At 40.2% G+C, this 26,711-nt stretch overlaps 1 protein-coding gene across 3 annotated transcripts in view; it reads left to right on the top strand.

Moving 5' to 3' along the window:
- The window catches only part of LOC135651031 (uncharacterized), a 29,661-nt gene extending 3,651 nt beyond the window's left edge, over positions 1–26,010 (top strand). The window contains exons 5-11 of one of the 3 annotated variants that reach the window (XM_065170803.1): positions 4,314–4,457; positions 19,420–19,524; positions 19,611–19,754; positions 21,960–22,057; positions 22,374–22,584; positions 25,560–25,668; positions 25,772–26,010. In XM_065170803.1, coding sequence (XP_065026875.1) covers positions 4,314–4,457; positions 19,420–19,524; positions 19,611–19,754; positions 21,960–22,057; positions 22,374–22,584; positions 25,560–25,645 — 788 coding nt within the window. In that variant the 3' untranslated portion in view covers positions 25,646–25,668; positions 25,772–26,010. Of the gene's footprint in view, positions 1–4,313; positions 4,458–19,419; positions 19,525–19,610; positions 19,755–21,959; positions 22,058–22,373; positions 22,585–23,527; positions 23,880–25,559 lie in introns of those variants that run through there. The other 2 variants (XM_065170802.1, XM_065170801.1) reach the window with 2 other exon arrangements.
- Positions 26,011–26,711: the final 701 nt, after the last annotated feature.

The following is a 26,711-nucleotide window of genomic DNA, read 5'->3' on the forward strand; positions in this document are numbered from 1 at the left end:
ATCGCCTAGTATGGGCGGTACATACTGGTCTGTCAGCTGATAGGCACGCGGATCGTCCGCTACCGGACGGTATCAGCTAGCGGATAGGATGAGGAGCACGACGACGAGGAAGACGAGATTGCGGCACTCGTTAGACGGAGAAGGCATGACGGAGGAGAGAGTTGGATGTGGCAGGATACGACGAAGCGCTTCATCGGGTGGAACATGGTAGGGCGAGGGTCCTTGCTTCGTCGGGCGGAACACTGTAGGGTGTGGGTCCTCGTTCCATCAGGCAAAACGTGGTAGGGGGCGGAGGGATGGTGGTCGCTGTGGTCGGGGAGGTCGCGGTCGATAGCGAAGGAAGGGATCCTGGCCCAGGTTGGACTGCTGCTTCCCCTTCTTGCTCTCGCCATCATCTTGGTCTTTTTCCTCACAGTCCCTGAGGGCGACAACTGCGGGGGAGCGGGAGATGAGCTTGCCTTGGGCTGGATCCCCGTCGAATCCGACCACTGTGGGAGCATTGCGGAGTGCCTCGTGGGGGATGAGTTCAAGTTGGGGATGGAGACGACCTGTCGTATCCTCGCTTGCTCCGCCATCACCCCCTTTCCGTCTCTCGAGATGGAAAGGGGGTGATGGCACGGAAAGGGGGTGATGGCTTCTTCTTCTTTTAAGAAGAAACCATCCTCGCCCGCATACGAGGCTTCTTCTTAAAAGAAGGGTGTATCGTTCGGTATGCCTTGGCATATCGCTCGATACGTTGTACCATACTATACGGAGCAAAGCTCGGTACACTGGTACGGTATGAAATTAAAAACTTTGGTATGAATATTGTAGTACCCGATGGGATTAGTTTCTAATCAAATATGCATCTAATGATACTATTATATTCCAATATGATTATTATTTTGGTGTATTTGCTTTGTCTGCTAATCTTGGGTTATTGATGCTAGCTGATTGAAAAAATGTTGTTGATGGGTTTTTGGTATAGTGCTATTACCATATGATGTACCATCTTTTACACGATGAATACATGTTGTTGACATAATGAAGAGTTAGCTTTAAAATAATTAAGAAGTCATGCAGACCCAAACACTCAAAGAATCAAATCTTGAACATGTGCAACTAAAAATCAGAAGACATAATTCTAAAAGAAAAAAGCAACTACAATTCTCTAAGTTCTTTTTTCTCTTTTGGTGCTACTCAGTTTTTATAAAGCAATGATTTAAAAAGTGTTAGGGGCTCGCTCGAGCAAAGCGAAGCCCTAAAATATAAAAATATAAAATATAATTAATAAATATAATTATTTAAATAAAAACATGATATTAAATTAAAAAAAAACTTATAGAATCACAATATCACATTAACAAAAATCTCAAAATTCAAAACAATAACAATAATTTCAAATAAATAAAAATTAGCAGTATTAAAATCAAAATAATATATTATTAATCTAATAAATGAAAAATATTGTTACTAGCAATGTCTTCAATTTCAAATAATATCGTTCGGTACGGGCGGTACATATTGGTCCGTCAACATATCGGTACACGGATCGCTCATTACCGGGCGATATATATATATATATATATATATATATATATATATACCGCCCGATAACGGTATATATATATTATATATATATAAATATAATTTTTATATATAATATAATATAACGTCACCATTTCCTTCTCCCACGCGGGGTGACATCACCTTTTTCGACGACGTCGCCAAGGTGACGCAACGTCGCCCTTTATAATATATATATATATATATATATATATATATTATATATATATATATATTATATAGCGTCGCCTTTTTCGGTGATGCGATGTCACCTTTTTCGGTGACACGACGTCGCCTTTTATAAAAATATTTATATATAAATTTTTTTATAAATAAATATATATTTATATATAAGTATTTATATATAAATTATAAATATATATAAGATTTTTTTTACTTTTATATATATATATATATATATACATACTTATATAGACGACATCGTCGAATTTTTATTTTATATATATATATATATATATATATATATATATATATATATATATATATATATATATATATATATATACTCTTATACCGAACGGTATATCGCTCGGTATACAGTATCGTACTGTACCGAGCAAATGTCGAAACTCTAGTACGGTACGATATTTCAATCCTTGGTTATTAGTATATAGTTAATAGTGTACTGTTAATATACTGTTAACAGTATACTATCAAGTCGATGTGAGAAGAGGGAGTAAGAGTAATAGTAGCGGCAGTGGGAGTGGGAGCGACGATAGTGGCGAGCAGCGACAGTAGCGACAGTAGCGACAAGCAACGGTAGTGGCAGCGGTAGCAGCGAGCAACGACAGCGGTAGCGGTAGCGGGGGCGCAGTGTAAGAGTAAGACTGAGGCTGCTGACTGAGAGAAGCAGCAGTGGTAGCAGCGAGCAGCGACAGCAAGAGCGGGAGCAGCGAGCTGCGATAGTGGCAGCGGTAGCAGCGACAGCAACGGCAAGCAACGACAGCGAAGAGAGGCAGCAACAACGGAGAAAGGTATCGACAACATAGAGGAAATGTCAGCGACAGAATCGCGAGCAGGTTTAGGGTTGGGGAAGTCGTGAGAGGGATGCTGGGAGGCTGATATCGGTGTTTAGTTGGTTTGATTGAACCAACTAAAACATCAGAGACCAAACCAGACGTAAAACACTGGTTCGATTGCCTGGTTTAACCCGGCGCGCGCCCGGCTCCTGGGCTCGGGTGAACGCCCAGGCGGCGCATCTTTGAAGTGAGGCGCCTGGACATGAAGTGAGGCGCTCTTGCCTCGCCTGAGTGCCTATTGAAATTGCTGTTATAAAATATTGATGCACTCAAAGAGATGTCTAAATAATGACAAACATCCATCACTTGGTGCTTGTTTTATTGCTTTTACAAAGGGTTAACATACTTGTTGAAACAATTTGAAAAGTTGGTTTTGTTGTATGTTCCAAACTGTTTTTTAAGTTAGTCCCTCCATAAACAAGTGGGTATGGATCACTCCAAGACTGATGCAAAAATTAAGAGAATAATGAGAGCAAAAAAAGCAATAAATCTAGAATTGTAATCTTTAATAAATGTATTCAGTTGATTGATTCTAAGAGAGATGAAAACAAAAGGATATGTGACTAGATTTTCTTTTAATCTTGTCAGTTGTCACACTTGCAGAAGAAATAAAGGACAGAAGTTTTTGGCCTTTGCTTGCAGATGTCTCTTTTGTTGCTGGCTTATCTGTTGAACTTCTTGTAGTGGAAGCCTAAGGAACCATGATCTATTAGAATTTGTAATGAAAACCTGTTTCTGGTAAAATATAGTTTGTCATATAACAGGTGCTAGGTTATTTGTAGTCTGATTATCGGGTCTAATTGATTGTTATTTTTAATTAAAATTGCTTTTATGAAGAGCAATTGAGTGTGCATTTACTGTAGCTTATTTCTTCATAGCCAACTCCTATGACATGTACATAACTATAGCTAGGAGGTCTTGTGGGAGAAAACTTTATTTTTATGGAAATTTTAACACCTTTTTAAATTCCATCAAATGAGTGACCTTTAACATGCCAAATAGCTCCTAATAGCTAAACAACCTATTTAACCTATATCATAGGATACTTATACACCATATCCTCAAAAACAGGAAACGTACTTTCTAAAGTAGCTACTAAATAATGATGAAAAAGATCCAAATTAATAAGAAAGTGAAAAAATCTAAACCTATTACTATTAGGACCTAGAGAAGACTCAATTATCTCGCTCCTAGGCCCTAGCTTGATTATAAGTGGGTTGAGTGGGTTTTCGACACTTTGCAACAAATTTACTTGATCTAGACATGAACTGTAGCATCCAGTCTAGCAAGCTTCAACATGTGGTCATAGTTTTGAATATTGATAGGGCTGATACTTTTTCAATACCAATGGTTAGTGGTCTGATGAAGTATCAGTATTGACATGTATAGCTCGATATTGATACATTTCTGTTCCTTTATATTTAGCTATTATTTTCTTTAATGGTAATGAGCAATATGAGTCTGTATCCTATCCAATGTACTGGTACCAAATGATCACCGAAACCCATATTGGAGCAACAATTAAATCTTTGCATGTCGTTAAGTTAATTTTTATGGTTTTATGATTAAAGGTCATTTTATTGAACCCAAAGCATTGATATAGTTTTTTCTTGATTGAACTCAGAGCACTGTTATATTTTATTCAGCATATTTTCTATGATTCTAATCTCAAACTGATGATATATTATTACTGATGCAATTATTTTATGCATACTTTTATGGTTTTAGAACATAAGAAAAATAAAGCAAAACCAATGGAGAAGAAAGGCAAATTGTCAAAAAGGAAAAAAGGAGGGGAAGATAACAAAAGTTTTACTAGCAATGGCGGTCAACATCTAAACAAGGATGACCATGTTTTTGATCTAATAAATTGTGAGTAACTAGATTTGCATGCCTAACTCTGTTCTTTCCATGTTTTTTAGTTTCATATACCACTCAGTGTTATCATCTTCATATACCACTAAGTGTTATCATATTCTTCCTGCAAGTTGTTTTCTTCCTGTAAGTTGTTTAACTTGTAGCTTTATGAATTGAGTGGTTCATGTAGCACTTTACAATCATCTAATCCCAAATTTATTTGCACATTATGGAGAAGCACATGTGAGTTTTTCTGTGCTTTTGAGTTTCATATACCCCTATGTATTATCATATCCTTTGCTAATGAACTATGTTCATCCTGTAAGTAGTTTTAACTTCTAGCATATGAAATATATGGTTTGTGTGGTACTTTACAGTTTACAATCAACTAGCCCCAAATTTAGTTGCACAGTATGGAAAAGCTCATAGTAATTTCCTGGATCAAGTGGAAGTGAAAAAACAATAACAGAATGATCCAGAAAAACATATTCGTTGAAGGAGCAAGTAATATATCAAGTATATTCGATGGAGAATGATCTAGGTTTATAAAGGATTTTAGAAGAGTTTATTCTACGCAAAGAGATCAGTAAAAAGTAATTAATTAGCTGACGTAGAAATTCTAAGAGTTGTGTTAAAAAATGAAAAGTCTTTTGGTCACCTTGGAACTCTACTTTTTGTATTAAGTGCACTCTTAAATTAAGTGTACTCTTTTTCTTCTCAGCTATACTAAATTGTTTTAAAGCTATTAAGATCTTCTAGAAATCAAGTTGGGTTTGTAAAAGCATACAAATTCTTTAGGAGATTACTTTTGAGAATCATTGTCTTCATTGATTGTACTTAGGCTCCTAAACCCTATAAATAATGAGTTTGTCAATGGATGAAACACTTCAGATTTAATTGAAAAGAATTGCATCTTATCTTTTCAGTCTCTTACTCTCCTCTCTAATCTTGTTCCTCTTTCTCTCGCTTTCTCTCTACTTCTCTTTCTGTTCTACATCAATATTACACTATGAATATTAGTGAATGTGTAAAGTCATCTAAATTAACCAACAAGAAAGCTAAATTTTCTTAATCTCCATCACCAGGTCCTCTAACCTAGGGAAATATTAGAATAGCTACAAAGGTCTTTTGCAGACAAAAGCTTTTGATGATCAACAGAAGTAATGGCAGTTTTTTTCTCCTTTTTCTCTTTTTTTATATTTGTGCTAGTGGGAGAGATATTCTACTTAAGCCAACTTGCTATTGACCACTTCCTCTAGACCTTTTTCTTATGTCGAAGGGAATTATGGGGATGTGTCAAGGTTATAGAAACTTGAAACTGTCGTCATAATGTAATGGAGAACCATCTAGCTTTATAAAGGGTTTCAAAAAAAATTATTCTAGGCAAAAAAATCAACAGAGACATCTATTAGTTGGTCTAGAAATTCTGAGATTGTGTTGAAAATAAAAAGTCTTTTGGCCTTTTTAGGTGCTAACCTAGGGACTCCTTTTGTAATAATCGCACTCTTTTACTATTTAGGTATCCTAGAAGTCACATTTCAGATATCTAAAAAGTATATAAGTTCTCTAGGAGATTACTTTTGGGAATCATTGCCTTCATTGATTATACCAAGGCTCCTAAACCCTTATAAATAGTGGAGCTTGTCAATGGATGAAGCATTTCAGATTTGAATGAAAATAATTGCATCTTCTGTCTTCTAGTCTCTTACTCTTTCTTATCTCACACTTATCTTTCGTTTCTTTCCCTCTCTCTCTCTACTTCCCTACTCTATTCTACACTAGTTTGGTATCAGAGTGTATTAAGAAACCTACCTTGTACCTTGATATCAGTTTGGTATCATTCACGGATCCTTACACCCCCAATAGTAATCACTTGTGTGCGGAGTTGGACTTTGGAGTGATTGCCCTTGCGGAATTGGTGGACCACTTAACTCTCGGTGCCTATTAATTTTTGAAAACTTCTTGGTATTTTTGTCAGAAAGAAAAACCATAATTTCATTAGATCATGGTTCTTATCAATTCTCCCCTTGTTTTCTCCTTTTTTTTTTCTATTCATCACCCTCTCTCTCTCCTTTAACTATAACTATAGTACCATTAAGATTTAAAACCTTGAAAGTTGTCCAAAAAAAAAGGTGAGAGAATTACTTGAATCATTGCATTTCTATCTTGTACATTGTAATAGTTAACAACCGCATTACCAAAATGCAATTTGTAAATAACATTAGAATCATGACTAAGCGAGGTGACAACCAAAACAATCTTGATGAATCCCAAAACCAACAGAGTGAGGTAGACACTGTTAGGACCAAACTAGTAGATCCAGTTATGTGACTAGATGACCCAAGTCCTATGAGCTCTCCAAAACCTTGAAAAACAACCCATAAATGAGGAGATTGATGAGTTGGTAAGGCAACAAGTTCATTCTCTACAATCCATAACTTCAAATAAAGGAATTTTATCTACTCAAGCCCCACTTCGAACAAATCGTAGGTCTACCTATAAGGCACCTTTTCACAGTCATGCTCCAACAATTCCTAATTGACTAAGCTTTTGCCCTTAATGATGAATTCCTAGAACCCACTAGAAATCCACAATCTTGAGTAATGGGCCAACGAGTTTGGTGTTTTGATAATCTGGGGAGAATGGCTATAAGAGTCAAAGTGGATGTGCCAAACTTTGATGGTAGGTTTGACCTAAATGTATTTGTTATCTAGTTAGATAGTATAGAGGATTACTTTGAGTGGTATGGAATGATTGATATTAAATGTATACGTTTTGTAAAAATAAAATTGGTAGGGTCTACTAGGAAATATTAGCAACATATTCAATATAGTCTTGAATACCGTCGAGAGCTTCCCATCACTTAATGGGAAGTCATGAAACAAAAGGAAAAAAATTGCCAACCTACTTTCGAAGTCAATTGATTTAATAATTGTTAAACCTTAAACAGTTGAATTCTAGTGTGATAGAGTGTTTGGCCCAACTTAAGGAACTTTTGCTTAGGTATGAAATATAAGACGACCAAATCATCACTGTCCGAAGATTTGTTAATGGGTTGAGGTTTAACATCCAACGGGAAGTCTCCCTTAGTTTCCTCGACACCATGAAGGAAGCTTCCTAATTAGCCCTCGAGATTGAGAAGTACCTTAAACTCTATTCAAGTCGTCGAGCATCTTCTCAATCTCTCGATAATAGAACTATTTCTCAATCCACCCTAAAGTAGTGGCTCTGTAAGCCAAAAATCCCCACTACTAACAATAGTTCTGACCCAACCATGAATCGTCCAACTCGTTTAATCATTGATTCTCAAACTAGTTCATTTTCAATCCAATGTCATTATTGCTATAATAAAGATCACATTGTCTCTTGTTGTCTTCAACGTAACCTTACATTAAAACAAGAACCACAGAATCAAATCAAGGAAGTAGACCAAGTACTTGAACCCGAAGCCTACTCAGGTGACGAAAATGAACTAGAAATTGAAGATGCCTATGTCAATGTTTTTTGCATTATTCTCTTTATTGCTAGTGATTCCAATGAATGGAAAAGGACAAGTATCTTTCATACTTCTATTCGAAGCGGGGAGAGAACTTGCAAGTTGGTTATGGATGGGGGTAGAACTATGGAAGTAGTTTTAAAATCAGCTACCAAGAGACTGTACCTTAAGGTAGAGTCACATCCGACCTCATTCTAAGTAGCGTAGTGTCACGAACGGTCGTCGCGCACCCGCAACAACTTCGTTCAACGAACCGTTCGTCGCTCACACCCGCATGTACAGCTGCTTGACAGCATGTTTTCTCATGGTTTTGGGTCATTTTGCTTGTAAATATGTAAGTTCGAACCAGCTGCAGCGTTGCAAAGCGACCGCTCACCGAACCGAGCAAAACAGCCCCAAAACAGCCCAAAACAGCTCCGTTTTCGCGTGCCGCGGGAGGTGAGCGGAGAGCTGCCTCCGCTCACCAAAATGTCAGCCATCTCAGACCCCAGGAACCCCCCGGGTGGCACATGGCTGGATGGGGCTTCGGTTATATACCGGGCGTTGAACACTCTTTCGCAAGTTCGCACGTGACCTTTACGGGAACTTGGTTTTGCGCCCGAGACCAGGTGAGCGGCTGTTTGTGGGCTTGCAGCTGTTCGTTCATCCTTGAAAGCCTTGTTTTTCTCCCTCTCCCTCTTTTCTCTTGTGCACACAAGGTGTTCGTCGAATTGCTTGTAAAGCTTCCCTTTTCGCGAGACTTCGGGACTTGTCCGTTGCTCGTTCTTTCGAACTAACTTCTTTCTCTTTTACAGGTCCTTCGGGACCTGCGAGAGGTTACAAAGTGGGCTGATCCTTGCGGAGCAAGATCGCAAGGGCGAAGCGCGACTTAGGCAACGCAAGCTAAGTTCGCGTCTTTGCCACAAGGGTGACTCGCGACTTAGGCAATGCAAGCTAAGTTCGCGTCTTTGGCCGCAAGGGTGCCGCACGCCTTAGGCAATTCCAGCTAAGGTCGTGACATTGTGGTATCAGAGCGGGCAAGCTCTTCGATCGAACAGCGAACGAACTTCGCAACTTCGCCATGGCAAAGCATCGTGGCGAATCAAGCAAGACGGGGCAAGCCGGAACCTTGCCCCAAGCAGCCGCAGGTGGGCTGCATGTGCACACTCGCTCTCATGCTGGTGGAGCCGCTCACGAGGATCGCGGCAGCGAACAGGATGAGCGAGAAGTTGGCAACTCTCCGCGAGCGGAGGAAGCGCAATCTGGTGCGCTAACTGGGAAAAAGAGTCATAAGGAGAGACTCACGACGGCGGAAACCCGCCTGGATGTTCTGGAAGCGAGCATGGAGGAACTCTACCATGGCCAACAAAGACTTGTTGGGGTAGAGAGCTCGCAAGAGGAAGTGGAGTCCAGGATCGACAAGGTCGAGGCCCTAGTCGACCGACTGTCTGATGACACCAAGGACTCCGTGCAGCACTTACAGGATGTTGTGGCGGAACTCACGGCAAAGGTGGCTATGCTCACAAGAACGCTAAATGCGGGAGGAGGCAACACCCGCGTTGCACCGCCACAAAACTTGAGGGCACCTGAGCCCCATGGATACGGAGGGGCTAGAGATGCCAAGAAGCTCGAGAACTTTCTGTTCGACATGGAGCAATACTTCCGAGCTACGAGGCCCGATTCTGAAGATACCAAAGTTTCTATAGCAACAATGTATCTGAACGGAGATGCGAAACTTTGGTGGCGAACTCGTTGGGAGGAGATCCAACAAGGTCGGTGTCGAGTCGACACATGGGAAGACTTGAAGCGGGAGTTGAGAACTCAGTTCCTACCGGAGAACACAGAGTTCGTCGCAAGAAGGAAGTTGAGACAACTCCGCCAAAGTACCACCATCCGAGACTACGTGAAGCAATTTTCTGCACTAATGCTGGACATACAGGACATGTCCGAGAAGGACAAGTTGTTCAGCTTCCTTGATGGTTTGAAACCATGGGCTCAACAGGAGCTAAATCGAAGGAATGTTACCGATGTGGTCGGGGTACTTGCAGCTGGAGAAAGGCTCACTGACTTTGTTTCCTCGGAAGACCCAGCGAGAAGGAAACAATCTTCAGGCAATCGCCCTCCAAAACATTCTCGAGGGAAGGAGCTCGGGGGCGAACAGAAGAAGAAGAGCTCCCACAAAGGGCCGAACCCGAAAGGCAAGGCCTCAAAACCTGGAGGATGCTTCTTGTGCGGAGGACCGCACATGGTAAGGGAGTGCCCACAGAAACAGACACTCAATGCCTTGACGGCTTCCATCCACCCTCCCCGATCGGACAAGGGCAAAGCTGTTGCTCTTAGTTCGAGCAGTTCAGAATCCAGCAGCGACGATGAGGAGTCGCAAGGACCCCGAATGGGAGCAATGCATTTGTTGAACGCTATGCGGGGTCAAGTGGGGGAGAACATGAAGATGAAGGCACAAAAAGCAGGAAGTAGCGAGCTGATGTATGTGGACATCAAGCTAAATGGCCAAACGACCCGTGCAATGGTGGATACGGGCGCTACCCACAATTTCATAGCCGATCGCGAAGCACAGCGACTTGGGTTGACCTTGGAGAAGAGCCCAAGCCGAATGAAGGCGGTGAACTCGGAGGCCAGGCGAATCTCCGGGTTGGCAAAGGGTGTTCCTATCAAAATCGGGACTTGGAGCGGAAACACCAACATGATGGCCATGCCACTGGACGACTTCCAAGTGATTCTTGGAATGGAGTTTATGCACGCGGCAAAGTTGGTGCCGATGCCGTTCTTGAACTCCCTATGTATGATGGGAGGCGATGACCCCTGCGTGGTTCCCGTCTCTCGGAAAGGAACCAAGGAGCCCCAACACCTTTCGGCATTACAATTGAAGAAAGGGGTGCGAAAAGGCGAACTGACATTCGTGGCTGCAATGAAGCTAGAGCCACTCAACAAGGAGGCCATTCAAGAACCTGCTGTGGTGGCGAACGTCCTAAAAGAGTTCAAAGATGTTATGCCACCCGAGTTGCCGAAGACTCTCCCACCACGCAGAGGCGTGGATCAAAGCATCGAGCTGGAGCCAGGAGTGAAGCCTCCAGCAAGACCACCCTACCGCATGCCCCCACCAGAGTTGGCAGAACTCAGGAAGCAGTTAGGTGAACTGCTAAGCGGTGGTCTCATCCGCAGCTCTAAAGCACCTTTCGGAGCTCCAGTTCTCTTCCAGAAGAAACAAGATGGGAGCCTCCGATTATGCGTCGACTACCGAGCCCTCAACAAAGTAACAGTGAAGAACAAGTATCCCATCCCGCTCATTGCGGACTTGTTCGATCAATTGGGCAAGGCGAAGTATTTCTCAAAACTCGACCTTCGGTCGGGATATTGGCAGGTGCGCATTGCTGAAGGTGACGAAGCAAAGACTACTTGTGTGACCAGATATGGAGCGTTTGAGTTCTTGGTGATGCCTTTTGGCTTAACCAACGCTCCGGCCACATTCTGTACTCTCATGAACCAGCTATTCAAGGAGTATTTGGATAAGTTCGTGGTCGTCTACTTGGACGATATCGTCGTCTACAGCCAAACGCTCGAGGAGCATGTCAAGCACCTTCGGACGATTTTCAAGGTTCTCAGGGAGAACACGTTGTTCGTAAAAAGGGAGAAATGCTACTTTGCTCAAACTGAGATCCTATTCTTGGGGCATCGAATCGGTGATGGCTCCATTCGGATAGATAAGTCGAAGGTGCAAGCAGTTGCGGAATAGCGAACTCCAAAGAAGGTGCCAGAGTTGAGATCCTTCCTTGGTTTCGTCAATTACTATCGACGCTTCATTGCCGGATATTCGAAGCGGGCAACCCCACTGACGGAGTTGCTGAAGGAGCAGCCTTGGAAGTGGTCGGACAAATGTGAGATAGCATTCCAAGACCTGAAGGCTGCTGTCCTAGAAGAACCAGTGCTCAAATTGCCAAACTATGGAGAGCCCTTTGAAGTCCACACAGATGCTTCGGACTTCGCTATTGGAGGAGTACTCATGCAGGAAGGTCATACGGTGGCCTACGAGAGCCGCAAACTCAACGAGACCGAGAGGCGGTATCCAGTGCATGAGAAGGAGATGACAGCAGTGATCCACTGTCTACGAGTTTGGCGACATTACCTTCTCGGGTCGCGATTTGTGCTGAGGACAGACAACATCGCCCTGAGTTATTTCCAAACTCAGAAGAGGCTCTCCCCAAAGCAAGCACGGTGGCAGGACTTCTTGGCTGAATTTGATATGGCAATGGAATACAAGCCCGGGAAGGCGAATGTCGTGGCCGATGCGCTGAGTCGGAAAGTGGAATGCGTGAATGTTGCACAACTGGAGGGCAGAGGCCAAGCAAGTCAGTTACACTCCAACTTCCTTTCCCGAATCAGAGATGGACTGTATAGTGATCCCCAGGCAGTTATCCTGATGCAGCTCATCAAAGAAGGCAAGGCACGACGATTTTGGGTCCAGGAGGGACTTGTTTACACAAAAGGGAATAGGGTTTACGTTCCCCGAGTGGACAATTTAAGGCGTGAACTCTTAAAAGAGTGTCACGATTCCCTTTGGGCTGGACACCCCGGCATTCACAGAACGTTAGCTCTCGTGGAGAGGGCCTTCTACTGGCCAAAGATGGGGATTGATGTGGAGGAGTATGTTCGAACATGCCTTACTTGCCAACAAGACAAGGTGGAGCAGCGGAAGCCGGTTGGACTTTTGGAGCCGTTGCCCGTACCTGAAAGGCCATGGGAGAGCATTTCCTTAGACTTCATATCAAGCTTGCCACCTGTAGGGGGACTTGGATCGATACTCGTGGTGGTCGATCGGTTTTCAAAGTATGCAACTTTCATTGCTGCTCCCCTACACTGTTCAGCTGAAGAGGCGGCCAGACTGATGATGAAGGGCGTAGTGAAGTATTGGGGAGTCCCACACAATATCATTAGTGATCGAGACGCTCGGTTTCTGGGACGATTCTGGACCGAGCTATTCAAATTGTTGGGGTCAAAGTTATACTTCTTTACAAGCCTCCACCCCCAGACGAATGGCCAGACTGAAAGAATAAATTCGCTCTTGGAGCAGTATCTCCGGCACTACGTGAGTGCCAATCAACGAGATTGGGTGAAGCTGTTGGACATCGCCCAATTCTCCTACAACTTGCAGCGGAGCTCTGCATCCAACAAGAGCCCCTTCGAAATTATCACAGTACAACAACCGTCGATTCCGCACACAATGGCAATTGGGTATACTGGGAGTAGTCCATCAGCCTATCATTTCGCAAAGGAGTGGCATCGAAATTCTGATATTGCGCGAGCTTACTTGGAGAAGGCGGCAAAACGGATGAAGAAGTGGGCAGACTTGGGAAGGCGACCGCAAGAGTTCAAAGTTGGCGATTTGGTGTTGGTAAAGCTCCAACCAGCATCACTCCAATTCTTCAGGAACAGAGTTCACAAAGGATTGGTGTGTAAGTATGAAGGGCCCTTTCCAATTATCAGCAGGGTAGGCAATGTTTCTTACAAGTTACAGCTGCCGGCGTGGTTCAAAATTCACAACGTTCTTCACGCCAGCAACCTGAAGGCCTACCATTCGGATCCGCAAGATGCTTCTCGAAGTGTTCCAACTCGGTTTCCTCCCATCACAACCTCCTACGAGAAGCGAGTGGAAACCATTCTGGCGGATCGTAAGATAAAGCTACCCAGCGGAGCGGAGCAGACAGAGTACTTGGTGAAGTGGCGAAAGCTTCCCCGAACTGAAGCCAGTTGGGAGCCTGAAGACGCCCTGCGACATGAAGAAGAAGTCATCAACAACTACCAACAAGCGTCGACGAGGGCGTCGACAGTTTAAGTGGGGGAGAATGTCACGAACGGTCGTCGCGCACCCGCAACAACTTCGTTCAACGAACCGTTCGTCGCTCACACCTGCATGTACAGCTGCTTGACAGCATGTTTTCTCATGGTTTTGGGTCATTTTGCTTGTAAATATGTAAGTTCGAACCAGCTGCAGCGTTGCAAAGCGACCGCTCACCGAACCGAGCAAAACAGCCCCAAAACAGCCCAAAACAGCTCCGTTTTCGCGTGTCGCGGGAGGTGAGCGGAGAGCTGCCTCCGCTCACCAAAATGTCAGCCATCTCAGACCCCAGGAACCCCCCGGGTGGCACATGGCTGGATGGGGCTTCGGTTATATACCGGGCGTTGAACACTCTTTCGCAAGTTCGCATGTGACCTTTACGGGAACTTGGTTTTGCCCGAGACCAGGTGAGCGACTGTTTGTGGGCTTGCAGTTGTTCGTTCATCCTTGAAAGCCTTGTTTTTCTCCCTCTCCCTCTTTTCTCTTGTGCACACAAGGTGTTCGTCGAATTGCTTGTAAAGCTTCCCCTTTCGCGAGACTTCGGGACTTGTCCGTTGCTCGTTCTTTCGAACTAACTTCTTTCTCTTTTACAGGTCCTTCGGGACTTGCGAGAGGTTACAAAGTGGGCTGATCCTTGCGGAGCAAGATCGCAAGGGCGAAGCGCGACTTAGGCAACGCAAGCTAAGTTCGCGTCTTTGCCACAAGGGTGACTCGCGACTTAGGCAACGCAAGCTAAGTTCGCGTCTTTGGCCGCAAGGGTGCCGCACGCCTTAGGCAATTCCAACTAAGGTCGTGACAGTAGGTTGATAAAACCACTCTACCCGTGATCGAGAGATGCTTGGTTCCAATCAAAATAGACGATTACCAGGATGAAATTTATTAAGATGTCCTACCAATGGACATTGTCCATATTCTTTTAGGTTGGCCTTGGTTGTATGACCTTGATGTTACCAATCATGGAAGAGAAAACACCTATGCGTTTTGATACAAAGGTAAAAACATCATTCTGTAACCAGTAAAACCGTTAGAAAAGGACAAATCAGGAACTCCTAAGTCTCTTCCACAAGCCCCGCCCCAACCACCAAGTAATCCACTAACTTGATCCTAAATCTTTTGAAGTAGCGAGCCTAGACGACAAATTTTTTGTGACCATCAGTGCTAAAGAAATTCCTAGCCCTTGCACTATTCATGACCTAAATTCTAAGGTTAAATCCTTGTTAGATGAATTTTTTGATGTCATACTCTCGGAATTACTTAGTGGACTGCCACCCTTATGGGAAATCTAACATGCCATTGACTTTGTCTTAGGATTGCGGCTCCCGAATCTCCCACATTATAGGATGAATCCTAAGGAGGGAGTCGAGATAAACCAAGGTCTTCAATTTCGAATAATACTGTTCGATACAAGCGGTATATACCGGTCCGTCAGCAGACTGATACACGGATCGCCCATTATCGAGCGGTATATATATATATATATATATATATATATATATATAAGGTGACGTTGCCTTTCCCTTCTCCCACACGGGGCGACGTCGCCTTTTATAAAAAAATTATATATAAAAAATCTTTTATATATAAATATATGTATAAAAGATTTTTTTTACTTTTATATAACTATCAACACATTCTACAAAACTCATCTTTCTTAGGGGTTAACAAGGTAGGAACATCGCAAAGACTGAGGCTATGTCGTACAAATACTTTAGCCAAAAGTTCTTCAACTTACTTGTTTATCTCAAGGATTGAAATATCGTACCGTACCGGAGTTTCGACATTCGCTCGGTACGGTACGGTACTATATACAGTTCGGTATATCGTTCGATATATATATATATATATATATATATATATATATATATATATATATATATAATAAAAATTCGGTGACGTCGCCTCTCTCTTCTCCCCAAGCTGGGCGACGTCGCCTCGGCAACGTTGCCTATTGAGCGATCAACAAAATAACAATCAACTATCGCTTCCCATTTCCTTGACTTGAGGATGTGCTAGACCTTCTTGCAGGATCTAGTTGGTTTTCAAAACTTGATCTAAGCAGATAATACCAGATTTGTATCAGACCTGGTGATGAATGAAAAACAATATTTAAAACTCAAGATGGCCTATACAAATGGCTTGCCATACCCTTTGGTTTATCCAATGCCCCAAGCATTTTCATACGCTTCATGAACCAAGTTTTACAACCCTACATAGGCAAATTTATTGTAGTGAGTAGTGACGTAGTCTACTTTGACGACATCTTGATCTTTAGTAAGGCTAAAGAGAATCATTTAGAACATCTTCAAAGGGTTCTTACTACCCTTCGAGTTGCTAAGCTATATGTCAATCTGAAAAAGTATTCGTTCATGCAAACCAATGTCCTATTCCTAGTCTTCATCATTTTTTCCCAAGGTATTGCCACTGATCCCTTAAAGATCCATGTCATTTTAGAGTGGCCTGAGCTTAAAACTATTTCTAAGGTTTGAAGTTTCTATATATTAGTATCTTTTTATAGGAGATTCATTAGAGGGTTTAGCTCTATCATGACACTTATCACTCATTGATTGCCTAAAGAAGGGTGAGTTTTCTTGGACCCTGTCCACTGCCAAAGCCTTTGCTCACATCAAAACAAGAATTACCACTGCTCCTGTTCTTAGGCACCCTGACTTTAGTAAACCCTTTAAGGTCACTTATGATGCCTTTGGTATAGGCATAAGAGGAATTCTAAGTCGAGGGTCAACCTATCGCCTTTTTAATTGAGAAACTTATTCTACCTATGATAAAGGACTCTATGCGATTGTGCAATGTCTTAGGTATTAGTGCTTTTACCTTCTGTCGCAAGAATTTGTCTTGTTGTCGAACCATTGGGCCCTAAGTACTTAAATGCTCAAAAGAAGTTAGATGCCCGACATGCCAAGTGGGATGAGTTTCTCAACGAATACTTTTTTGTAATTAAACATTGTTTTAACACTCAAAACAAGGTTGTTGATGCCTTAGTCAAATTTCTACAATCCTATCTACTATGAGTGTCAAGTTTATAGGATTCGAGCGATTAAAAGAAGAGTATACCCAATGTCCAAACTTTAGTCACATCTATCAATAAGAACTAGATGGAAACCATCGTGAACATATGAACTTCATTCTTAGGGGTGGTTAACTTTTTCGATCCACTATTTGTGTGTTCCCCGATCCTCCCTTCAAGACTTTCTTACTTGGGAAATGCACACAGATGGATTAGCAGGTCACCTAAGCCGAGACAAAACCATTGTATTAGTCAAGAATAGATTTTACTGACGTTCCTTAAAGTGAAATATTGCTCGAGTAGTGTCATAGTGTCACACTTGTCAAATTGCCAAAACTCACAAGCATATTATTGGCCTATACACTCTATTACCCATTTCACACTCCTTATGACAAGATGTGAGTTTTGATTTTGTCCTTGGGCTTCCCAAAATAGCCTATGGCTATAACTCGATCCTAGTTGTTGTTGATCGATTTTTAAAAATGACCTACTTTATCTCATGTAACAAGACCAATGATGTCTCATATATTGCTAAATTATTTTTTCGAGAAGTGATTAAATTATATGGTTTACCCTCAAATATGGTGTTTGATAAAGATGTGAAATTTGTTAGCTACTTTTGGAAAACTTTGTGGAAACTGTTTGGCACAACATTGAAGTACTCTTTAGCCTTTCACCTCTATATAGATGGTCAAACTAAGGTTGTTAACCATTCCTTAGGAAATCTTTTTAGATGTCTAGTTGGGGAGAAATTGGGAAACTGAGACTTAGCCTTATCCACAACAGAGCTTGCATACAATAACTTAGTCCATCGCCCCATTAGAAGAAGCACATTTGAAGTTGTCCTCGGCTATACTCCTTGCACACCCATTGACCTTGCACTCCTTCCGCTTGATTATCGTACCTTAGTACCAACCCACTCTTTCGCTCAACATATTCATGATTTGTATGCTGAGATTTAGTGTAAAATTATCATAAGTAATGAAAGGTACAAACTTGTTGCTAAAAACTCATTCAAGAAGTTGCATATCATAGAAGTCGAGAGTTTTAAGTTGGTGATTATGTCTTGGTTCACATTCACCTTGAGAGATTCCCTAAAAACTCATTCAAGAAGTTGCATGCCTAAGCCATTAGTTCTTTCCCCATTTTCTAAATATTGGGATCTAATTTATATATGCTCGATTTGCTTTTCGACTTAAATATTAGTCCAGTTTTTAATGTGGAGGATTTAACTTTTGAGCCTCCTCTCTGTCTCTATCGGTGTTCCCGCAAGTGACAATCCTCCTAAAACATCAATTCTCCCATAACACAGTGATGGCGTAGAAGCCATTCTTGATGATCGCCTTATTACATCTGCCACTAGCATCACTCAATACTTTTTTTGTCAAGTGGTGTAATTGTCCAACTTCTGATGCCACTTGGATTATTTTTGAGGAACTTTGTGACTTTGTATTAGACTTATTGGATCAATATCTTGCAAGTCACTCTCAAGGGTCGAGTACTTTTTCATCGGGGGAGAATGATGGAGAACAATTTGGTTTTACAAAGGATTTTAGAAAAGTTTATTCTAGGGAAAGAAATCAACAAAAAATCATCAATTAGTTAGTCCAGAAATTCTAAGAGTTGTATTGAAAATTGAAAATGCTTTTGGTTTTTTGAAGTGCTAACTAATCTAGGGACTCATTTTGTACTAAGTGCACTCATTTACTATTTAGATATTCTAGAAGTCACATTTGGGATTTTTAAAGACATACAAGTTCCTTAGGGGGTTACTCTTGAGAATTATTGTCTCCATTGATTATACCAATGCTCCTAAACCCCTATAAATAGTGGAGCTTGTCAATGGATGAAGCACTTTAGATTTGAATGAAAAGAATTACATCTCCTCTCTTATCTCACACTTCTCTTTCTTTCTCTTCCCCTCGCTTTCTCTCTACTTCCCTACTCTATTCTACATCATAATATTTTTTCACGTCATGATGTGCTAGAACCCAATGCCTGGATTTAAAATGTAAATAAATAAATCGGAAGAGAAGAGGAGGTGGTGGTGGTCACAGTGGAGGCAAAGGAGTACTGGGAGGTTTGGTAGCAATAGGTGGCAGTGCAAGTCATGACTTTGTGTGCATGCACTAAAACCCAAAGCCTGGGTTTAAAAAGTAAATAAATAAAATGGCTTGGACCACCTTAATGGGGGGCAGTCCACATCCCTATTCATGCTCGGAACGGTGCGTACCTTGAACTTGAGTGTGTTTTCTCTATTTTGAGTTTTGCTCTATATGTATATATACCGTAGTAGTGGGAAAGTCTTGGATGATGGTGATGTTGGCTCAAATCTTTAGTATTTTGCAACAAATTTGAACTTATGAGTTATGGTTATTAGCTTTGGATTTAATGATGTCATGTACTAATTTCTTATACATAATGCTCTTATGTGTATCTCTTTTGTTTCTTCTTTTTGACTTACAATTTTAGCTCTTATTATTTCTGCCTCCTTTTGCCTTCAGAGAATAACTGTTAATATGGATGAATATATATGCACTTATATTTTTGGAGTTCCTTTACTGTATTTCATCTGCAACTGTATTGCTTTCATTATGCTGATTTACTTATATTGGATCTACTTCTATAGCTGGCCAGACATCAGAAAATGGCTCTGTAGAAGTTAAAGAACAGAGTGAAACTGTTGGTTCTTCTGGTGTTGAGGAAGCTTGTATTGGAAAAAGAATTAAAACCAGTGAGATTCTATATTTGTTTTTTAGAAATACTTACACACAGTTGCTGAATGATTATGGTCTGAATTTATTATGTTTGTTTTAACAGAGAAGCTAAAGAGGGTTGGAAAGAGCAAAAGGAGTGATCATGTATCAGAAAAAAATGTCAAATTGGAAAAACTTGCTGAAGTGGATTCTGAAAAGGTTGATGAGATTTCATCAGTGGATGAAGATTGTACCAGAGGAATGAAAAGTATGTTGCTTTTCATCTTTGGCTTTGATCATATTCTGATATATAATTTCTCTGTCATATATATGCTTTCCGCTAATTTCTTATACAAAAGAGATCATGTTTATCCTATGAGAAATTAGATTATGAAAGTTCTTCAAAATTGTTGGATGTTTTTCTTATACAAGTACCCAGTTGTTGAAGCTGACACTGTATGACCTAATCAGGATGCCATATGATGAAGGTGGTCTAGTGTATAAGGCTCTACCAATGCGGGGTCTAGGGATGGTTATATTCATTATCTTTGCAAGTAGAGAGGCTGTGACTTAGGACCTAGTCACCCTAGTATGCATGTGCTTGTGTAGAGTGTATGCATGTGTATGTGTGTGCCCGCCCCCCTCCTCCCCCACCCCCCTCACCCCCACCCCTCAATATAGACTTGTGTTTGGTTGCTGCCCTCAGCCTCCTGGCTGTGATGCCAACAAGGAGGTTTTTCTCGTTAGAAGGTTGATTGAATGCCAGATAGCATAAATGCATAAAAGCTCATACATCAATTCGTTTCTTATGCAAAACATATGGCATAAATTTGTCAACTTGATTTTGTCATAGCATCTTTTATGCTTTTCTCTGAACTTCATTGCGGGAGGTAACTTGATTCTACTCATCCATGTTGCCTGGTCATGCAAACTTGAGCATGGGTTTCGTGAATCCATCCATGCATATGGATGACACAACTCTGGATTATTACTGTAACTTAGGGTTGACTTGATGAGTGCCATTATGTAAATGTATTTGCGACAGTAGAAAGCAAATCTTAATCAGTTCTCATGGTCTGAAGCTATGATGACAGGTTTATTTATTACTGAAATTGAAGGTCCCGATTGATTATTTAGATAATTTAGGCTTGCTAGATTAACTTGGTGCATAGATCCCATTAATTAAGAAACCTGTTGAGATTTTTAGCTATCACACATTTATCTTTTTCATCATTGAGTTTGTAACACCCAATTAGTCCCACATTGGAAGTGGGCTGATGAGTGCTAATAAGGGTCTATGAGTGCTAATCATCAACTTCAACTTAAGCATTTGGGCCACTGGTTTGGTCTCAACAAAGTTGATAGGCTAGTTATCCCATCAGGTCAAGTTGTGATATTTGGTATCAGAGAAGGGCTACCCGTGGATAGAGTTAGAGGACTCATCACGACGTGGAGTTACCACTGGGCTACGTCTCACCTGCATCATGCTAGAGTTTGATTTGGGCTATGTTAGGCCTTGACGAGGACATCAAGCCCTTAAGTGGGGGAGTTTGTAACATCCTGATCAGTCTCACATTGAAAGTGGGTTAATACTAAGATTGACTTATAAGGCTTTGATGAGTGTACTACCATCAACTTTAGCCTAAGCATTTTGACTACTGGTTTGGGCTCAATGAAGTTGATAGGTCAGTTATCCTATCAGGTTGGGTTGTGATAGATATTTTGCCAAAACAGGAAGCTAATAGAAGAGTTAGCTAATTGCTTGTGTTTTTACACTAATATTAGTTGAAGTACTTTGTTAGTGATATGCAGGTTCATTTGGAAGACCTAAGTCACCAATGACATACCTAATCTTACTTTAGGTCTGCTGTGGTCATGCTTTATGTGCACTCATTCATTTTTGGATAAGGCAGTTTTATGTACTTGCTATGATGCATACAGATCTTAGCAATTTAGCCTATGGGTTTTTTTGCTATTATGAATATACCTTCTTCACTAGGAATATATAGTCAGATTGGAATAGCAAGTTTAGGTTAATTAATTGCTAGTGTTTTTTCTATAACATTAGTTGAAGAACTAATAGAAATATGCTGGTTCACTTTGGAAGAAAAGCTAAGTCATTTATTGCAAGTCTATAGTGCACCTTATGAATTTGGTGGTCATGTTTTATGTGTGAACCAAGATTTTCTTAGATAAGGGATTAAGTACTTACGATCATCATGTCCTGTCTTTGCTGAATTCATGTGAGTCCTACTGGATTCTGATTCAATTTAATGTTCTGGACTGATGGTACAAGTTTCCTTTGTATTTATACTTTTTTCATTCGATTATTGCATTATCTTTCCGAAGTTTGCAGCTGCATTTACTGAACTCCACCACATACATTTTTTTTCCATTTTCAAGTATACTATTTTATTGTAATAACAAGTAGGCCTTTCTGTGGACTGTTGATAATTTGAATTCTGCTTTTCAGAGTGGCTTATTAATTATAAAGAGAGTAGACAAGGCTTGAAGATACTGCAACAAAGAATTGATGAGTTCATAACTGCATATGAAGCACAACAGGAGCAGGTGCATACCATGAACTGCTTCAATATACATTGCATTTCTCTTGGAACATCATGGAACTAAATCTGCCATGTAAGCGGCATATGCTTGATACCTGATGACATACTGGCCAGGGTCAAAGCCTTAGCATACTCTGCAGCTTTTTCATTGTTGATTAACAAAATTGGAAAAAAAACATTTCATCAAATAAAGCATTTTATTTTGCTTCAGTTACTGACATGCATGTTTACTCATCCTTGATTGCTTGATTTAATTGTAAATATAGTCACTCTGGAAATATATCCACTCCATCTTATAGTTCTGGAACTGGTATATCCAGGAAAGGAGAGAAAGAGAAGCAATTGCTGCAGAAGGAGGATGGACAGTTGTGGTGCACCATAAAGGCAGGAAGAAGACAACTGATTCTGAGAGTGGGATAACTGTGGGTTCTGTTGCTCAAGCTGCTGTCCTTGATAACATGGCTAGAAAGAAAAACAAAGAAGTTGCTCTAGATTTTTACAGATTTAAAAAACAGGAAGCACAGAGAAGTGGTGAGTTTGCCTTTTCCATTATACATGTTTGGACTAAAACCAACTATTTATTACCTACTATGTTTGTAATAATAAACCAAAGAAGTACAATAATGATTTCATATGTTATCTTTGAAGATGAGATATAAAAATGCATTTGTTAAACTAAGACATCAGAGTTATTCTTCTATTGATTGTTTCATTTTAAACTTCATTTTTATTTTTTCCTTTTCTAACAGCATTTTATCTAATTAAGAAACCTTTCTTGACAATTCAGTCTCTTAATTTGGTAATGAAACTAGTTTCGTCCATTTTGGTGTCTGATCTTCGTTGATATGAAGTTTGGTTGCGATTACTTTTGACTGTCTGTATTAAATTCTGCACGTGTTACCAAAACTAGTATTCTTTTTAGATATCCCCTTACACTGATGGCAAAACAATATTCAAGGTTTTGACCTCTGAACGGCAAATATTTTTTGAATCTTGCTAATTGAGAGGTTGATGCCAATTGAGTGGTTGAAAAAAACTAACGTAACTAAAGATATCTATTTTTGTAACTACGTTAACCATGTTACACTATGCTACTCTTTCATGAGGAGGCTATACAAAGATTTGGTTATGAATCCCAAAGTTCCTCAGTAACTATAGTCCTGTTGATGCAGATATGCATGCAGGTTGCTTTTGATTATGCTATGGTAATTATGTAATGATAATGGTTAGTTGATCCAAGGAATTAAATTTTGGTTGTACCTACTGATACAATTTGGTATTTACTGATCTGACCAATGTACGAGAGTAGACCATATAGGTTGTTACCAGTTGATATTAATTTTTTTATTAATTTTTTCAGTGATACCGGTTCATATACTGTCCGATATTCTATTACTGTACTGGTCCAACTGATTATGAGATTGGTTTAGGTCTGAGATTAAATTGTTGGCTGATCTTTTGCATGTTCAACCAGCACCAACAAAAATCCTTCAGATCCAAATTCTTGGTGGTGGCTACATGGATCCTTTCTATTCAGTAGTAATAAGGAATCATATCAACAGAGGAATTTTATGCAGGTTGTGTTTTGTTGAGAATCTATTTATGTTATGTCTAGATTAGCAGGATTGGCGTACAGTTGAAATTGATATATCATTTTTTACCAGTATCCAGTTTTCAGACAAATGTGCAGTTAATAATTTGATCCTTGGACTATTTGTAAATCACCATGCCCTTCAATGGCCATATTGGATGGTCAAACAAAATTTTTATGCCATGAACTATGAGCCATATCATGGTCTGGCAAGCTTATTATTAATATGAGGTCCCTACATGATACATGCTTAATGGATGTCTGACTGCTCATAACCAGTGGGTCATTGATCATGTGAAATTCAGAGTTCATTTTTGTTTGAATCAGGGTTTTGAATGGTATACCTTAGGATTTATAAGTCACTAAGTGATTCTGATATCTCCTGGTGCAAAACATGTTTATACAAGTCATTATGCTCGAGTGGTAAATTACTACACTTGCCATTGCCTGTCATTTATTGCTGGTGTTTTTGGCTATTTTCAAACTTTAAAGATTTGAGTTGCTACAAAGGTTGGAGTTACTGTATGTTTTAGTTGTGCTTATTTTTGTTGGATGTCTGGATTTAAAGTCTATTTAGTATTTGAATGAGCTGTACGCCTTATCCAGTGCATTCCTTTTTACCTTTTCTTTCACTGAACTCCAATAATCCATCAACCTGTCTGTATTCATTATTACCTTTTCTCACTGAACTCCAATAATTCATCTAATCAGATATTAGAAAAGTTAGTTTTTTGGAGAGATTTTTTTAAAAAAAATACTTCTTATACTTTCTTCTATTTCAATAATGTAGATTGGCAAACAAGTCATCTGAATGGAACAGGCTGAAACTTGTTCTGGACTGTTTTTTTTTTTTTCACCGTTTTGCTGCAGTTTATCTGTCCCCCAGATGATTTATTCTTGCATTTTTCCATCCTCTACATATCTATGTCTATTGTTTGACCTAATATAGATGTGGCTTCACCAGAAAATGTTAGTGGTGAACAAGTGAATTGGGTAGCTTTTAAATACCCAATTCACTTATGTTATTGACAAATGTCATAGATCATTTTTGAGATTTGTTTGTGATGTGCGTTTCTTGTATAATACCAATGTAATTGGGTAGTGTTTTACTAAGTGTAGATGTGACTTCACCAGATGATGTTGTCATGTTGTGAAACACGTGAGCTAAATATCGTCCTGACAATGTCTTGATGTGGTGAGTTCGTGTGAAATCAGAAACTTAAATTTGTTGCTTGGATTATGATGTAGAATAACAGTAAGAACACTTGGAAGTTGCCGGGATGCTTCGTGATAAGCATATATAGAGGATGGAAACTTTATCACAGGGATAGGTAGTTGGAAGACTGAAGAATGCTTGCCGCAAGTAGGGGCCTTTCGAAGTGTGACTGAGAGGAACAAGAAGCAAGAAACCTGCGTCTAAGTTCTAATAATTTCTGATAAGAGTTTAGAAGCATTTTCACTTTTACCCATAATGCCTGTCTATTCTGTATTGAAATTGCCATTAGGTTTGTCCTTGTGGTTTTTCTTTTCTAGTATTCTTTTTATTTCTATCACCAATTCACACTCCTTTAAGGTGTTCGTTATAACAATGGTCACCATTTGCTAGATTATATATAAAACATGATAAGTGGTTTAATTTATTTGGTTTGTACCAGTGATTTTCGTTATATGGTATTTTTTTTAAATCTCTACCCCCAGTTTGCTCTTTATTAAAGATGTTCTTAATTGCCATGGTAACCAATTTCTAGATTTAATTAAAACATCAGAATGATCTTAATCTTGATGCTAAAATCCACTCCATTGGAGCTAGTTGATCATCTTGTGTATACTCAGGACAAAGTTGGTTCCAGTATTTTGTACCTTGGGTTCGTGCTTTCTAATTAAGCATCCTGTCATTTTTTTTTTTTTTTTGCAGAGGTCATGATGTTGCAGAGCAAATTTGAGCAAGACAAAAAGCGTATACAACAGCTGCGAGCTGCAAGGAAGTTTCGGCCTTATTGAAGATGATTGTGATTCTGGGAGATGTACCATCTTTTTGAAGAAATATCCATATTATATTATCAGAAGCCTGTGATTACGAAGCAAATTTACTATAATTTTAAAATCAATATTACTTCATTCCTGCAGAAGTCGATGGATAATGAAGGCAGCAAGTTCTGTGCGGTCATGCATGTAACAGCTGATGTTTGGAATTTTGTTTCACCACTACCACTGGTTACAAGAGGGTGCACACTTGGAGAATAATGTCACTGTTACGCTGCTATTCTTCTGTGCTTCTCACATATTTGCGACTTCCCAGTCACTCGTATCGCTGGAAACTATTCTATGATGGGTGGGCATGAGCAAGGTTCAAAGGCTTTGAGCATTGCATTTTCAGTTTCTTTCATGTTACCCTATATTTCTTAGGGTTTCCAAGCTAGCATTAGATTACTCAATGCAGAAAGTTCTGATTGCCTTGAGAGCAAACTCATCGTCATCGTCATCGTCAATGATGTTCTGATTGCCTTGAGAGCAAACTCCTCTCTTGCCCAGTCCGCACCTATCGAAAAACACGGTGTGTGCAGGGATTTTGACGTATCAAATATCTTACTACTTTCAGCGTAGCCTGGTGGACAAGGCAGGGCTAGCAGCAAAACTATATCTCAAAGCCGGGTATAATGGTCCTAAACAATTCGGTGATCAATATCATCTACATTTATTCTTTCTCGAGTTCTAATGTTTCTAACCAAACCCTTCATAACTTGAACCAAAATCTAGAGAATTTTTCTGGAATAACTCTCCAAATTCTAGGTGTTTCAGCCTTCGGGGAATTATTACTACTGCACACAAGAGGGTAGGGGGCATAAGAATACGAGATATCCAGGTTACTAAGCATTCCATCTATATTGGAAGAGTCATACCCCTATTTAATAGAGAAGATTCTTTATGAGCTAAGGTGCTAGTTGCAAATCATAGTCCTCTTGACCTTTGGAACAATATATAACAAGCCTAGTGCTTCCCATGAGTGGAAGAGACTTAGCTCATCCCTTAATAGTTTGAGGGATGATTTTAGGAAGCTCATTTGGTA

The sequence above is a fragment of the Musa acuminata genome, chromosome BXJ3-10, assembly GCF_036884655.1.
Source record: "Musa acuminata AAA Group cultivar baxijiao chromosome BXJ3-10, Cavendish_Baxijiao_AAA, whole genome shotgun sequence".
Lineage (NCBI taxonomy): Eukaryota > Viridiplantae > Streptophyta > Magnoliopsida > Zingiberales > Musaceae > Musa > Musa acuminata.